Source organism: Vespa crabro, chromosome 20, assembly GCF_910589235.1.
Source record: "Vespa crabro chromosome 20, iyVesCrab1.2, whole genome shotgun sequence".
Taxonomy (NCBI): Eukaryota; Metazoa; Arthropoda; class Insecta; order Hymenoptera; family Vespidae; genus Vespa; species Vespa crabro.
This window is the reverse complement of record NC_060974.1, coordinates 2,058,849-2,076,502: the sequence shown is the minus strand read 5'-3', so window position 1 is coordinate 2,076,502 and position 17,654 is coordinate 2,058,849. Positions and strand designations below refer to the sequence as shown.

General features: G+C 27.5%; 2 protein-coding genes across 8 annotated transcripts in view; both read left to right on the top strand.

The window, feature by feature from the left end:
• The window catches only part of LOC124431186 (probable Rho GTPase-activating protein CG5521), an 18,294-nt gene extending 4,313 nt beyond the window's left edge, over positions 1-13,981 (top strand). For 2 of the 7 annotated variants that reach the window (XM_046978766.1, XM_046978763.1), the window contains 18 exons: positions 277-507; positions 814-1,004; positions 1,124-1,222; positions 1,303-1,587; positions 1,669-1,794; positions 1,864-2,031; positions 2,752-2,862; positions 2,940-3,098; positions 3,229-3,408; positions 3,531-3,894; positions 3,974-4,122; positions 4,247-4,422; positions 4,541-5,000; positions 5,095-5,381; positions 5,465-5,601; positions 5,826-5,951; positions 6,737-10,661; positions 13,799-13,981. In XM_046978766.1, coding sequence (XP_046834722.1) covers positions 277-507; positions 814-1,004; positions 1,124-1,222; positions 1,303-1,587; positions 1,669-1,794; positions 1,864-2,031; positions 2,752-2,862; positions 2,940-3,098; positions 3,229-3,408; positions 3,531-3,894; positions 3,974-4,122; positions 4,247-4,422; positions 4,541-5,000; positions 5,095-5,381; positions 5,465-5,601; positions 5,826-5,951; positions 6,737-6,897 — 3,410 coding nt within the window. In that variant the 3' untranslated portion in view covers positions 6,898-10,661; positions 13,799-13,981. Of the gene's footprint in view, positions 1-276; positions 508-813; positions 1,005-1,123; positions 1,223-1,302; positions 1,588-1,668; positions 1,795-1,863; positions 2,032-2,751; positions 2,863-2,939; positions 3,099-3,228; positions 3,409-3,530; positions 3,895-3,973; positions 4,123-4,246; positions 4,423-4,540; positions 5,001-5,094; positions 5,382-5,464; positions 5,602-5,825; positions 6,005-6,736; positions 10,662-11,869; positions 12,217-13,798 lie in introns of those variants that run through there. The other 5 variants (XM_046978765.1, XM_046978767.1, XM_046978764.1 and 2 more) reach the window with 5 other exon arrangements.
• LOC124431026 (sialin-like) lies at positions 13,957-17,639 on the top strand. Its single transcript, XM_046978386.1, has 9 exons — positions 13,957-13,981; positions 15,421-15,608; positions 15,685-15,815; positions 15,892-15,997; positions 16,251-16,335; positions 16,410-16,777; positions 16,874-17,006; positions 17,097-17,338; positions 17,418-17,639. Exons 1-9 carry the CDS (start codon positions 13,957-13,959, stop codon positions 17,637-17,639), a joined length of 1,500 nt encoding a protein of 499 aa, XP_046834342.1.
• Positions 17,640-17,654: the final 15 nt, after the last annotated feature.

Sequence of the window (17,654 nt, the reverse complement as noted above, 5' to 3'; positions counted from 1 at the left end):
TATTTATAACTTTATATTTTTGTTGCTTTACTACTCACACTAAGTTAAAAATAACTATTTTTTGTGTCAGACATCATGCTACTTTATTTCTGTTATTAGTAGACATCTTTCATAATAATGATTCACATTTATATATTCCTTTTTAATTTCAATTTATTCATCATATACAAACTGTTCCTGAGTTGGAGTAGCAGAAATACGATCTATTCAAATATCAATAACCTTCATAGTGTCTGTGGCTTTTGTATTAAGTGTAAATAATTTCCTCGCGTGCAGTACTTCCCCTATCTATAGAGCAAGATATGGCACGATTACTATCAAGTGGTCCTACATCATCAATAACTGGAAAAATGCTACCAAACAGACGTGCTAAATCATTGGATAGCATTGTCATAGTTGATAGTGAACCACCATCTCCACGTTGTCCCTCTCCAACACCAAGCAGTGGCGTTGACAGCAATAAAGATAGTCCAATACAAATAGAGAACATTGATGGCAGCAGTATTGGTACGTATTTTCCTTCTCATTATATGTTGTCTACATTCGACATACATTTTTGTTTACTAGAGTACAACGAGGTTTTTATTAATCAAATTTTAGATCTATATTTCATCAATCAAGATAGCATTACATTTTTGACATTATTACAAGATAAGAGCTAGATTGCATTACGCTGATTTAAATTTTAATCACTTGGCTTACTATGCATTAATTTTTTTATTATCCATTATAGGAATGACAAAAGTTAGAAGAGTAATAGAGATGTAATATCTCTTGGAGGTAATAATATTTATATGATATTATATTTTACAGATACAAATGATATAACAGAAAGAAGATCTGTTATGGCAGGCGGTGGAGTACGAGGATGGTTACCAGATGTTGCTGTTGTATTATGGAGGCGAATGTTATCTGCTTTGGGAGATGTAAATAATATTCAAGATCCAATATTACATGGTCAAGTTATGGATTATCTTGTACAACTCACACAAACTCTTATAAAGGTACATTTTCACTTTTCTTCTTCTTCTTCTTCTTTTTTTTTTTTTTTCTTTTTTTTTTTCTTTTTGTAAAGCTAACAACAACAATCATTTTATACAAATAGGTATTTTAATTTTCATAGATTCGCTTAAATCAAGGTATCTCTGGGGACAATCAAGTAACACCTCCTGCTCCAGAACTTATTCCACCTCTAACAGTTATTGCTCCATGGTGTTTTAAGGTATATTCATATATACATGTAGGCGTGTATAAATATTTCTATGAGTATGTTTTCATTAATATAAGCATTCTTTATTTTAGGCAATACAATTACCAGCTCAATATGAAGTAGGCAAATTAGCCGCTTATCGCCTTATATGCCTCTTGACTGTTCAACCTTTGGATATAAATTTACCAAAACAGCATTTGAATCTTTTTTATCGTGCTGTTCATAATGGCATTGCTAGCAACGATAGTAAAGTACTCCATGTATTAGTCAAATATACTGGGCCTCGATTATTTAGTTTAAATCTACCTGGTTCTAGTCTTCTTATTTTGGATTATATCCATGCCGCTAATGTAATACTAAGTAGTCAAGATGTCGAGGTACTTATTTATATATTTTAATATACACGTATACATTGCAGATATAATTAATAATAATAATAATAATTATTATTATTTAAGGCACCCAGAACGGAAGCTGTCTCTATAATCGGTTCGCTATTATCATTACCTGCAACCATAGCTAAATTACCTGTGCTACAACCAAATGGATCTGATATTTTAACAATAGTATGCCCCGATGTAAAGGTATATTCGAATCAATTCTTAAAATTATATTATGATCATTTAAGATATATAATACAGTTAAATTTATAGGAACATGTAGTGAATATTCTTCTGAGAAGTTGTAGACGCGAACCAACTGGAATAGCAAGATGTTTAGCCCTTTCTAGCATAGCCATGTTTGCGTACAGAGAATTATCTTGTAAAAATCAACATCCACGAATTCCAGAGGCTGTTACTGTTCTTCTTCTTGCGCTTAGGGTGAGTTAATAGCTTTTTATTATAATCAAATATAAACTTTGTTTTGGTGATGAAATAGTTTCATATAGATTTTAAACTTTATCATTATTATTTATGCATGTGCTAAAAGTAATTATTCAGATCTTAGTTGCTTGCAAATGGATATTCACACAATATGCTTTGACTGATAAAAAAGAAAGGAATGTATGAAGAATGTTTTCATATAAATTTAGTAATACATATATATATATACATATATATATACATTATTATACATGTTATTATCTTATACCTACTACAATTAATATATATATGTATATACATATATATAAATATATTAATTGTAGTAGGTATAAGATAATAACATGTAAGTAGATATCTGTTCCATCAAGTTTAATTGACAGCAGATGCAAAGGATCAAGCGGTTCAAGACTGGTTTCTATTTTCCTTTAGTAGATCAGGTAGTTTTTTTTTTTATATATATTTAAGGATGTACAATTGTGGTCTTATTGTGTGGTGTTCCAGTATTTTTCTATTGACTGGTATCTATGTTTATCAGAATTTTGTCATCCTTGCATGGTGCATTGCACAAAAACTTTATATTTTATATGTTTATTAATTGAATATCCAATTTATTATATAAATAATTTATAGCTTATTTTCTATATATTACTAATATTTTATGTTAATACTTTTTCAGAATAAAAGATCATATAATATTTTTATTATATATTTTTTCAGGCTACACATGTGATAGTTGCTCAGGTGGCATGCGATTCCCTTTTACTTTTGTGCGACAAGGCAGACATTTTATTGGAATTGTATCCTAATGTACCATGCAAAATCACACATGTATGATCGCTATATCGAATATATTACTTGTAGTATAAAAATGACTGTATAATAATACTACATTTAATATTTTATAGGTCCTTTCAGAGACTCTTGGTCGTATGACTCTACGAGAAAGGCGTGGCCCATTAACTATATCGATGATATTTTGTTTAGGAGAATGGGCTATGAATTTGGGTCCAACTGTATTATTACGTGTATATCAAGGAAAACCACTTTTAATGACATTATTCACAGTTAGTAAAGAAAGAAATATATCGAAAATTGTACATTTAATACTTTGTAGATGTTATTAAGTTTTTATATATATATATATATATATATATATATATATATATATATATATATATATGTATATATAATTAGGTTTTAGATAACATAGCACAAAATAAAGGAGGAAAAGATCCACCAAAAACGAATAAATGTCATCAAGATGAAGACGATGATTTTGATCCCGATGTCACTTTGGATAACTTAACGGATGAAATATGTGCAAAGTCTCCTCATCGTGGTAATGTTCATTCGGTTCAGCTTGCAGCAAAAATGGTAAATATATATATATATATATATATATATATTTATTTATTTATTTATTTATTTGAGAGCAATTTATATATATATATATATATATATATATTTATATATATATAAACAAATTCGTTTGACAGGTAATGATGCATTTGATTAATCATCTGGGTCACTTTCCAATGGGTATTGGTGCAGCACGTCTTTCGTCTTTAGTTGTTGAATTGGATGATGTACCAGGAATCGAAGGAGATGAGCTATCTTCTGCAATCTTTCAAGCACCAAATATACAATTATTAATGTTATCCAATTCAATTATAATGTCCCTCGTTGAATTAGCCGCACTTGATGCACCCGGAGGAGGAGTTACAGCTGGTTTAACAACGGCTCCTTCTTTAGTAAGAGTATTATTACGAGATTTAGCAGGGAAAGCATCTTGGGATAGTTCCATTTTGTATAGTCAACCGTTTATTGACGATGAATTTCAAACACCATTTGGAAAATCAAGTAAGCTCTTTTGTTGTATCCATTTTATATTTGCAATTTTTTTATCATCTTTATATTTATTAGATATTATAAATTTTAGTTGATTGGGGTATAAAATCTCATAAGGAAGAATTGAATAGTGTTATAACGCAACAGAGTTGTGCCTCGAGACACACTATAAGGCATCGCGAGCCTCATATTTTGCCAACATTTGCAAATGGTGCAAGTGATATGGACAATTTAGATGATGTAAGTATACACGGTATATATATAAATATATATATGTGTGTGTGTGTATATGTCCAATATATTATAATTTTTCATTTTGATTTATCACGAGACAAATTATATCTGAAATGCTTTATATGTTTAGCTTCTTCAATATATAGGACATACGAGTCCTGAAGTTTTGTGTAATCCGGAGATAGCATTAAATGCACCTGCTAATCCACCGCATGGATTGTACCTAGAAAGTGAAACTATTGCAACTATTTTAAATCAACGAAATGCGGAACAAGAACATCTTAATAATTGGAGTCAACATATTAGGTTAATATACATATTATATACAATATATTTGTTATATTAAATTAGAAAAAAATTCTCATTTAGATAATATAATGTTATTATTGGTTGGAACGTAACTTTGTTATGCATGTTCCTTTAGCATGTGTGCGACACCAATTAGTCCACCATCGTGCCGTCAACCACCAGCACCGTTTCATCACTGCCGGCTTCTATTTTCTCATTTGGGCCTGTCTGGTTGGGAACAACGGAGAAAGTTACATTTGCTTACTAAAAATGAAAAACTTCTACGTGAATTACGAAATCTTGATAGTCAACGTTCTAGAGAGACACATAAGATCGCAGTGATTTATGTTAGTCAGGGACAAGAAGATAAAAATTCGATATTAAGCAATGTAGCAGCTAGTAAGGAGTATGAAAATTTTGTAGCCAGGTTAGCTTGGGAAGTTGAACTTGAATCGCATACTGGTTTTCTTGGGGGTCTTGTACCTGGAAAAGCATCCGGTGTAACTGCACCTTATTTTGCAACATCTTTTACCGAAGTTCTCTTTCATGTAGCAACAAGAATGCCATCCGATAGTCCAGAAAGTTTATTACAAAAGGTGTGTAATTCATTAGATATTACGAGATTAACGAATATATTTATTAATCGAAGAGATAGGAATTGGTGTTGCATTATATTAAGTTTATTTTCAGACACGACATCTTGGCAACGACGAAGTTCATATTGTTTGGTCAGAACATTGGAGAGATTATCGTAGAGATATCATACCGACAGAATTTTGTGATGTTTTAATAGTTATTTATCCATTGCACAATAAGTTATATAGAATACAAATTTCTAGAAAGCCAGAAATCCCATTTTTTGGTCCATTGTTTGATGAATGTATCGTTGAAGACAAAGTTCTCCCTGGTTTAGTTAGAACCACAGCTTTGGCTGCTAGTAGAGCCAAGAGATCAACCCTTACATTATATCAACATTAGTATGTTTGCTATATTAATAATATATTATAAATATGAAAACTTATATACGATGCACTATAAAAAATAATTCTAAATATTACAGTTATGAGGAACGGGCAAGATCTATCGACACAGTAATGAGGAATCATAAAGAATCTACAACTTTCGAAGAGTTCACCGCAAATGTCTATTCTCCGGTACAACCAGCAAGTCCATTCAGTGGAACGTCTTCTGTATCTGGTTAGTTTTCATTTTATTGCGTGCAAAGATCATTTTTTTTTCTTTTTTTCTTACTTTCTTTCTTTCTTTCTTTCTTTCTTTTATTGTTATTATCATTAATAGCGTCACACAATAGTATTATGATGATTTTGAAAAAGAAAAAAAAAAGTTTCATATTGGAATTACACAGCATGAAAAATTATTTTGATTTATTATTATTATTATTATTAATATCATACTATCAGGATCTACAACAAGCGTGCAATCCACAGCATCGTCAAACCTTGCAGCGGCACTTATAGATTCGCATCAGGGTCGTTCTGGTCTACGCAGTACTTCGGCAACAAGCAATGATACTCGTGCAAATAGAGGTGACTAATTCAGTCCACTAACCCCCATCCACCTTGTAACACCATCCAACAAGGTAGTATTATTAGTTAAATATTATTTCTGTGCTGTCTTCCAGTATTATATTGAACAGTTATCTGATCTCCCTTTTATCTGATTTTATTATGTCTCATCTGTCTTTGTCTCTCTCTCTTTCTCTCTCTCCCTCTCTCTCTCTCTCTCTCTCTCTCTCTCTCTATCTCTCTATGAAAGTTATTTACAATTTTATAAATATTGTATTTAAATTTATACTTTAATAAGTTCTTTATTTTCTTTATTTTCCCTATCGTTGACTTAATCAGGTGGTGATTTCATCAGTATTAAAAAAGTTTTTTGTTCTCTTTGTTTCATTCTTTTTCTCTGATCTGTATTAATCTTTCATATTGCACAATAATTCATTCTTCTTCTCTGGTCTGTATTAATCTTTCATATTGCACAATTATTCCTTCTTACTTTTGTAATAGAAAATATAAGAAAAATATTTATGAAAAGCTTATAGAATATATAAATGAAGAAAATATATTTTCAATGTATTTTTTTTTTTTTTTTTTTTTAATTTGTTCGTTTATAATTCTTTCCTCATTTATCTTTCTATGAATAATTAAGCTATTTTTTTTTTTTTTTTTTTTTTTTTTTTTTTTTTTTTTTTTTTTTTTTTTTTTTTTTTTTTTTTTTTTTTTAATTATACTTTCTAGTTCCTATTCTAAATCGATGTGTGAAATAAAAAAAATATGAGAAATTTCATTCATTTCGTTCATATTGATTATAGCTTCTGATGGAAGCAGAGTATGGTTCAGTAATGATGCTCAGGAAAATACTGCTTTGCATGGAATTTCACCAAGACCTGTTAAAAAGATGTCTTTCAAAAGTGGGCCAAAGCAGAGAACAAATACACAGCCTACACCGCCGGATAGTCCAAGATACAAATAATTCGACATTAATTTTCTAAGAAGAATGTTAGCACAATGGGGGTGGTTTTAGGTATGTCTTTTAAGTTGTATTTTATTGTGATGGAAATTTTCAAATTAATATAGATAATAGAGAGTAATATAGGATGGGTGTCTAGCATCAGCAAAAGAATGTTAAAGAAATTTTTCATATTTAGCAGATCTATCGGATATAATGTAAAACATAATAATTACACTGAACTTGAATATTTTACTTCATTGGAATTGAACATCTGATTAGGTTTAACGTTTTCTGTTTTCCGTCCTTTAGGTTTAATTTTCACATACTGTACAGATTATATTGCTTATTTGTTGCAACAAGTAAATATTAATTTATTACGTAATAATTTCATAGAAAAAGTATATTGTATCATAGATATAATGATAAGTATATTTTCTTTAAATATTTATCAGCTTAACGTTCGAGCTGAAATAATTGTACAGTAATTTACTCAAATTGATTTCATTGACTATTTGAAATAAGCAAGTTATATAAAGTACATGCATATTGAGTGAACATGTTTTCATACAATGTAAATCTTTTATTGCATTTCAAGTAAAATTGTGAAATACTTGAAGAAATCTAATATGACAATATGTAGTTTTGGAATAATCATTTAATTTCTTAGAAAATTTCGCTACAAGCAAATAATATAATTTTATTTAAAAAAAAAAAATAAAAATAAAAAAATAAAAAAAAAACAAAATAAATAAATAAATAAAATAATAGATTGTAACATTTTATTTATGAAAGTGATATTATTGTTTCACTATTAGCAAAATATTTTTAAATTTTGTTCTAAAGTGAAATTCTATAAAAAATTAATTATTATTCATTCAGTAATTTACTAGAAACAACTCGTACATTCCATGAATGTTTTCTTCGTTTTTTTTCTTTTTTTTTTCCCCCTTTTTTTTGGCGTTTGCACTTTTTTATTTTCATATGCATTTTGAATATTAGGAAGCTCTTAAATATTGCATTCCAGATTCTTTTTGTACGATTTAATAAAATTGAATTAACTTTTATGTATTTCAACGAAATACATTTTTTAGAAAATTATTGCCTAGAATAAAGTGTTGGTAGTATGAAAAGCTGTTTACAAAATATATTTTTTTTCATACCAAAGTCAGAGGTGCTTAATTTTTGTAATGTCAAACACGTGTAAGTACTTCTATATTGTATAAATTCAAATGAAAAATATAATAGAAAGAAATAATAAGAAAAATATTGGCAAAATGAATAACAGAGTCAACATTTATCGAATAAGTAATCGCTTAATATATATATATATATATATATATATATAATAATATATATATATATAAGATTATATATATAAATATTATATATATAAATAATATTAACTTAATAATAATATTTAAAAGTATTAATGCTATTAATACTATTAATTCAATGCTATTAATAAATAATGAAATGACGAAAAAAAAAAGTGAAAAAGAAATAATGAATTATTAAGTAATTAGATTACGCTATGATAAGTGTCTGATAGTTTATTTGCATAAAGACACTTTTAAATCTGTGCAGTTAGAAGAATTGACTCTCTGCGTGTGATTAAAATTTTTTGACCATTTAAGGAACCTTCTAATAAAGAAAAAAAAAAAAGAAAGAAAAGAAAAGAAAAGAAAAAAAAACACATTCAAAATTGTAGACATTAGCAATGAAAATATAAGTAGTAATTACCAATGGATAGATCATGGCCAAAGCAGCATTATTTTTTCACTAATTTATATTGAGAAAGAATGAAAAGGAATGTATGTATTGTACATAAAATGCTAGGCAGATAGATGGTGGTGGAATTATTTGATTAAATAATTCATTATTATGAAATGTATTATTACTACATTATTATAAATCTGATCTATATATGTACGTACATACCTGCACTCTCATGTGTGTGCACACACAAAAGGACACACATACACTAAAATGAAATCATTTATTATAATATTACAAATTATTATTGTGAATTGTATTTATATATTGTACTTAATTGTTCTATAATTAGTGTTACTAATTACTATATCCTATAATTTTCGTTATATTATTGTTATAAGATTTTATGTTTATATAAGCTGATCTTATGACGAGGTATAAACAAAACAGGATATAATCGCATATAGAGATATGAGAAAGAAAAAACATGTGGTTGGTTATTTACAAAGAATGCAAAGTTTCTCTGATATAAAAGCGATTTATTTATATAAAGCCTAAGAGAATAATTTATCAATACAATCTTTTATTTTACACTAACATCTTTTTTTATATAAAAATATATATATATATATATATATATATATATATATATATTAAAAATTCAACTACATCTACGCATACGCTTAAGGATATTTACTTATGTTAATGTTTATGCAGGATATATATGTATGTATACATGCTTTATATATATATATATATGCCAAATGTTTTATATGTATTATAAAACAGTTTACTCTCTGTTCTACCTTCCGTACTAAAAAAAGTTTATATTGCTTAACAAATAAAATATATTGAAAATATTCATTTACCATTATATAAAATGTAAAATATTATAATTAATTCTAACATATTGATTATTTTGTACGGAAAACAATTAAATATATTTAACTTAACATCCTTTAAATATACATACACACACACACACACACACATACACAAAACACATATGATTCTATGAAGAGTATAAATATACTCGTAATATAATTGACCTGAGGAATATCAAGCGTGATTGGCACTGTTATAAACACATGGTATTTAAAACATTTGCAAAAAAATATTTTATTGTAATGAAAACTTGTTATATATCCAAAGATTTTTTCTCATAGTGTTAATTATATATCTCTGTATTTGACTGTATGTCTTGCAGCACAATAAAATTGTGATGATTCTACCTTGATTATAGACGAAGTAAGATGATTTTTCAAACGTTATCTCAATCAATTTCATTTCGGTAACAATAGTTATATAATATTTATATATCTATAGAAGATTAATAAAATTAATTATAGATTAATTATAGATTTTAACTATAAATTATAGATTAAATTAATTATAGATTAGATAATTATGTGCACGCGTGTGCGTAGTAATGTGTAATATGTAGATTGATAATGAAAAAACTAATTTCGATTGTTAATAACATTATTTACCATTTGTCGATAATATAGGTTTTTATTTTTTTTTTACTTACGAATATGTCGGTAGTATATCAATCAGATTCTGTTTTATCGACATGACTCGTAACAATTGATTATAAAGTATGACTTTTCTCGATGATAATGTAGGACACTTCTATCATTTCTCGTCGATACATGGATCGTTCAACAGGTGACAGTATCGGCAGAACGAGGACAAAAGAGAAAAAAAGACTGAGTTTTTTAGAAAACCTTGGTAGAAGCTCGCTTACATTGGATCATGTTACATCGTCGGACTTGGATTATTGTCTGATTCTCTATTGTGCGTTGTTTAAATAATCTGAAAAGAAATACAAGTCATCTCGAGAATTCAGTTTTGTAAGCATTTTTTACGTATATATTATACTGAGATAAAACAAATGCAGAAGAATGAAGACGCCAAAGTTCATGAAATGATCGAGAAAAAATTAACGATCACAGTGAAATCACACAGTAACGTGTATCTAACAGTATATTGATTGCAAGTCCCTTTCGCGGTTAAAATTCACTTTAACAATCTGGACAAGAATGAAACGTATGCACGTGTAGAAATAAGAGGTTAGTTTCTATTGTATGTACCGTAACTTTTATGTGTTATTTTTGTGTAAATATTTAATTATGATAATTTCATTTCTATGTGTAAGTATTGTACAAATTTACATAAAATGAGGATACATGAGCAAACAATTTTAAAATATTAGAAATTTTGTTTAATTCTATTTAAACATTTTTATTTTTCTATTCAATCGTTCGAGTTATATACAAAATAGAAGAATACGTTGCATTCATACGTTAATTCATATTAAAAATATAATAATTTTAACGCACCAATTCGTTAGGCATAATGATTGACGGAAATTTCGTTATTCGAATGCGTCGATTTTTAACGAATAAAATTAAATTATTTGTTTCTTTTTTTTTTTTTCGAAATCGAATCAAAATGTAGATTTATTTTTTTGGCGCGCTATCGAGACTACCTTTTTTTCTTAATAAATCATATGAAAAAGGTGTGGTTTATCGATCGTAAATAATAATTTTTGCACGAATCATCGATTTCTTTATCACGATGGAAGAAACGTTGCAAATAATTTTTACGGACTACGTAAAAGAAAAACGTAATAGCGATACAATCGTTGGAAATTTTTAAAATATTCTTTTGACGTATTAACGTTAAGAACATCGTAAAAAAAAAGGAATCAAAACAAGAAAAAAAAAAGAGTTCTTCAAAATCGAAAAATTTTTTTTTGGTTACGGAATTACGTAACGTCCGTATCGATCGTTATTTGGTATCGTACTCGTAAATGAAATAAATTAATATAAATTACATAATAAAAAAAGAAATATTAATAAATTTAAATGTAGACGCATATATTGAAATATTTAATATAATATTAATGAAATAATATTTTCAGATAAGATAATACATACGAATACGTAATAACATATGTCAACGTATATGTGTGTGTGTGTGTGTTTACTTTAGTTTTCTCGGTTGTCCTACTTGTATATTCGAACATTTGGTCAGAATTCATAGATTACGTTAGCTTAAGTAATTATACAAAAAATTATCTCTATGCAATTATTACGTATATTACAAAATATCATTTTTGATATGATATATTTTCGTAATAACTTTACATTTTTCGTCATAGCTATTAAAACAGATAAGTAATAATGCATCGTGTTATACGTGTGATAATAATAAGTACACGCCTTTTTTTCTCTTTTTTTCCTCTTCTTTTTACGTCGTTTTCTCAATGTTCCAGATAAGTTTCAATCGAGTAGTTCAACTATCTTTTTAACCTTTGAATAAAGAAGAAAGCGTATTGTAACCCCATAACAAAATAAATTGATTAATTGGAAGTTATTTTCAATTAATAAAACCGTGTTTGCATTTGGTTCAACCAGATATCCGTAAATACACAGTTTTTATGACGTTTCTTTCTTTAATTCCGTTTACATTTGGATTTGTAAAATCTTAAATAATGATATCGAATACAAGATGTTTTAAGCGTGAACGTTTGATGAGAGAAGAATTAATGTGATGCTTAAGAACGATTATAAATTAGTAGAGGATAAACTACATCGTAAGCAAACAGCTGCATGTATATATGTATGTATCTATGTAGGTATATATGTATGTATGTATATATGTGTCTATATTAAACTTTTAAATATTATGATAATCTTATTTCACAAAGAATTCGAAACATTAGTTGTTTGTTTAATACATTTTATCGATCGTTAATTCATTGTTTCAATAATATTATATTAAATATAATTTGGATACATTATTACGATTGATACAATTTATTGTCATTTATGCAGAATTCTCTTATTCTTTTTTTTTTTTTTTTTCCTTTTTATTTTATATATATTTTTAGGTTAAATCATACAACTTTGAAAAATCCGTTACCGTAAAACATGCGCACTTTATTTTCGTTAGAAACACGGATCGATTTAAACGAATAGAATACATACGTGCACACATATAAAGTGTTAAGAAAAAAATTAAAGAAAAAAAAAGAATGTATTACAATGCATTACAAAGCAATGCAGTCTCATGAATGATATCAAACAAACAATGATTAAAACGATAACGTCATTCCTATGCTATCTGTAAACTTAGTCGTATCATAACCACAGAAGTATCAAAAAAATAATCAAGCAATAATTGTCATAAAATTCATTTATTCGTTACGTCGTAATTTCTCTCTCTCTCTCTCTCTCTCTCTTTCTCTCTCTTTCTCTCTCTTTCTCTCTCTCTCTCTCATCGTTTTTTATCCTGAATTCTTAGTACAAGATATTTAAGAGAGAAATGATATCTCGTAATCGATTAGAAATATCTTTGATTTATCCTTGTACCGTTTTCTATTCGTCCTTATACGTTTGTCAACGAATTCGTACTTGACTCTCTTCAAATTGAAATAAGTTTCTTTGCACGTACATATACGATAAGTGTACGAGTGAATATAAATTCTACTTCATATTATTGACTATTTTTGTTAAAAAGGCATTCATACTATATGTTCTTTTTTTTTGTATATACATCTCTTTTGAGCATCATTGTTAAGATTTATGTATCCAGTAGTTTCAGTGCTTATTATGATAATGATTTTAGAAAACCGATCATGAAAAATTATGTAAGATATTTTTAGCACGTACGTATTTTTTCTCTGTGTGCGTGCGTGTGTGTGTGTGTGTGTGTGTGTGTGTGACATTTTTAGGTTAGAAATTATTGATTTATTCTCTATAACGTCAATGAAATTGATATACAAATAAGATTGCATAAATTGAAGCATTACGATTTTAATACGTTCCCGCGTAAATATAGATTTTAAATATGGCTGCTATACCCGCGCATTTTTCAACTACGATGAGACTACGTGAGACGTATACAATTCTAGAAACGTTTATGACGTCATTGATATCTACGTAAATACAATATTTCTAATCAGCTTTAAAGATCTATATAATAATATTAATAATGATAATAATACGTAGCAATGTTTTTTTTTTTTTTTATTGAAAATTTTTTTATTGTTAATATATATAAATAACATTTGTATATAATAACGTAGTATTTCCGTACTATGTAGTATCTCGTCGATTATTCCATTCGGTTCGTAGTTATTTATTTATTTATATTTAAATTTAAATCTTCCATTATTTAATTAATGAATTATTTTCGACAGGTAATACTCGTTTATATCTCTCGAGGAAAATTTTTCGATCAAAGAAAAAATTGTTGGATTTAAATTGATAAGACGACAGAACTATCTTTGAAAGTGCAACGAACTTGCATTCACAAAGGGACACCTTCGTTAATCATTGTCCTCATACGAAAGGCAAGATGACTCTCTTCCGGAAGTACAATGGTAAGTGATTCTTGAATGAATTAAAATTATATTAGTCGTATCATATATCTTATATACGATTTATAAAATTTAAGGATTACATATATACTTCGAATAAGTAATAATTTATTTTGAAATTATTATAGATGAAGAATTATGATTAAGGAGAAATATCTCAGTTTAAAATTGCCGCGCTTTTTCATATCTTACGTTTTTAATTATTTATTTATTTTTATTTTTTTTATTTTTTTTATATTAAAAGTTCGTATTAATCTGAACGAAAAGAACAATTATATATATAAGATGATAAATAAGAATTTATTATTATTCTTATAAAAATATATGTATGTTTATAAAGTGAGTTTACGTGTCTAATTTCGTTTGAATACAAATGAGCAGAGAAATGCAAAAGTGACATACATAATAGGAGGTATAATTCAATATACTCGAATGTCACATACGATTGATGATGCATTATCGTGTAATGTGTAATTATCGATTTGTATCTATATTTGTTTTATAATATAATGCTATAATATTTTTATGTTTATGTGCATATATACATACATATATACATATGCGTATATATGTATATATATACATATATAGATATACATATACATATAAAAAATAAACACATTTGATATATATATATATATGTATATACATATATACATATATATATATCATAAAAAAATATATATATACAGCTAAATATTTTTATGCCGATGGATGTATGTGTGTGTATGCGTATATATATATATATATTAATAAAAATGTGCGTACGCTCGTATGTGTATATATACACACATTTTATTTTTTTCAAGTTTATTTCACCCACCTTTGAACCATTTATAATTTGAATCTATCTTATCGAAGATACACGTAATGCTTTGCAAAAATAGACTGAGAGAAATGTATACTCTATAAACATGTTAGGAAGGTCATCTGAATAGAGCCAATTCGGTTTTTTTAATATTTTTTTTGACGTCTAAAATTATTCGTTATATTTTCTAGCATAAAAAAAAATACGTCAATTAAACGCAATAATCAAATTTATTCAAAGATAAAAAACTATATTTATGTCATAAAACGTATTACATAAATGTCAGTTTGTTATCAAGAAAATTGTTTTGCTAAAACATTCAAGGTTGACATTAAGATTTACAATAGTTCATTCATTACAATAAATATTATCAAGGCTTATGTCATGATAATTCAAATATTGAAGGAAGTTATTAAAAAGATAAAATATTTATTATATTATAAATTATTAAATATTTTTTTTATTAATTATTCAGTCAGGTTCATAACAAACATCGTCAGCATCGAATGTATTTATATATAAATGAAAATTATCTGTAATGACTTTTAACCTATTGTCTATTGATAATCGCAATTTGCATATCTGTTTTGATTCTTTTTCTTTTTCTTTCTTTCTATTTTTTTTTTTTTTACAGAAAAAGTACCTCGCAGAGGTATTCTTGGAGCAATGATGTTTTTGGCCTGTATGTTCTCATATGTGATACGTACAAATTTGTCTATTACCATTGTTGCTATGGTAAATGCGACCAGTAAAACTGGAACTGTTGGTCCTCTTTGTATTGCAAGTTCTCTTACGAGTAATAAAACTACTGAACTAAAAGATGTAATATCCTTTAAAAATATTTTTTTTTTGATATTTAATATTATTAGTATATGATTTAATTCCAAATAAATTTCAGTATGGTGAACGTTACGAGTGGAATCAGCATGTACAAGGGCTTTTGCTTTCTGGATATTTTTATGGTGTTTTACCAGCCAGCGTACCAGCCGGACTTTTAGCTGAAAAGTATGGAGGTTCTAAAGTGGTTGCGTAAGTTAAATTGTCTTTTAATACAATCGTTGATTAACTTTTTAACCCTCAATTCATATATTATTGTTATTATCAGATTTGCCACGCTAATTCCTGCAGTATTAAATCTTCTGATGCCATGGGCTTCTAGTATTCACTATGGCTTTGTTTTTGTGCTTCGTTTTATGATGGGATTTTTTGGTGTAAGTTTTTTTTAATAATTTACATTATTATTATATTTATTATTATTCTTATAAGATGAGAAAAACTTTAATATATAGAAGTAATTAATTTATACAAAGTGATAAAACAAAAATTTATCTTTATAGTTTTAGTTTATTAACATCCTTCAAGGATTTAATCTCATAGCACTTCACATTATCTCTTTCTGTAACATGTTATTTCTAGTAGATAACACTTAATGATGTGATAAGCCTATTAAAAATTCTCTTATAGGGTGCTGTTTATCCTGCTCTTCATGCAATGATTGCAAGATGGGTACCACCTAGCGAAAAGGGGATGTTTGTGTGGACTATGCAAGGTTACATTTTAATCACTTAAATGTTAAATAATCAACAAATACAAAAATAACATATATACAATTTTTTTTTATAGGTGGACCTTTTGGTACAGTTGTAACATTTTCTTTATGCGGCCAAGTAATCAGTGCTTTTGGATGGAAAGCAGCATACTATGTTACCAGTGGACTTATGTTACTTTTTTATGTTCTGTGGGTTTATCTTATATATGATACACCTGATGTTCATCCAGGAATCACTCAAAAAGAAAAGTTATATATAAAAGAACAAATAGGTACATCTATATCAAAACAAAAGATGCCACTTCCTATAAAATCTGTTATCACATCGGTACCATTCTTAGTTCTATTATGGGCTCACTTTGCAAATATGTGGGGCATATATTTCATTGCAACTAATGGCCCAAAATATACTTTGGAGGTACTTGGATTCAACATGAAATCGGTTAGTTTCTGATATTTATAATAAATGAAATATACTTTTTTTTTTTTTTTTTTTATAAAGATATTGAATTAATTATGAAATGTTTTATATCCATAGGGTGGCTTTCTAACAGGCTTACCTTACATAGCAAGATTAGGTGCTGGAGTATTATTTGCAGCTGCAGGTGATTATATTCGAAGAAAAAATATTTTAACTTTAGGACTGATTCGTAAAATATTTATGCTGTTTTGTGAGTATCTAATACTACATTTTCTACAAAGATATATATTTATTATTTTTTTATATATATATATACTGAAAAACATTTTTTATTTACTAGCACATATGGGTCCAGCTGTTGCCTTGATTATTATGACTTATGCTGGATGTGATGCAACAACAGCAATGGTGATGTTGATCTTGGCATTGACTTTTAATGGTGCTGCTTGCCAAACTAGTTTAGTAAATCATCAAGATCTTGCACCAAACTTTGCTGGTTCTTTGTATGGTGTTATGAATACTTTTGGTAGTTTTCCTGGATTTATTATCCCACCAATTATTGGTGCTTTAACCAACGAAAGAGTATGTCTAACGTTATCGAAAATCCATATAAGAATATATTATTTTTAATAGCATTTGTTAATATTTATTTATTTTATAGAATGGAGTAGAAGAATGGCGTATTATGTTCTGGTTATCAGCAGGAGTATTTTTTTCGGCAACAATTCTATTTTGGCTCTTTGGATCTACGCAAATACAACCATGGAACGACTTGAGCCATTCTAAACCTACAGAAACATTAGAAGAAGAGAAGCAAATGACAGTAATGGAAGTGCCGATGAAAGAATTACAGACTGAGAATGAGGAGAATGAACGTCTGTAAAGTATTACAGATAAT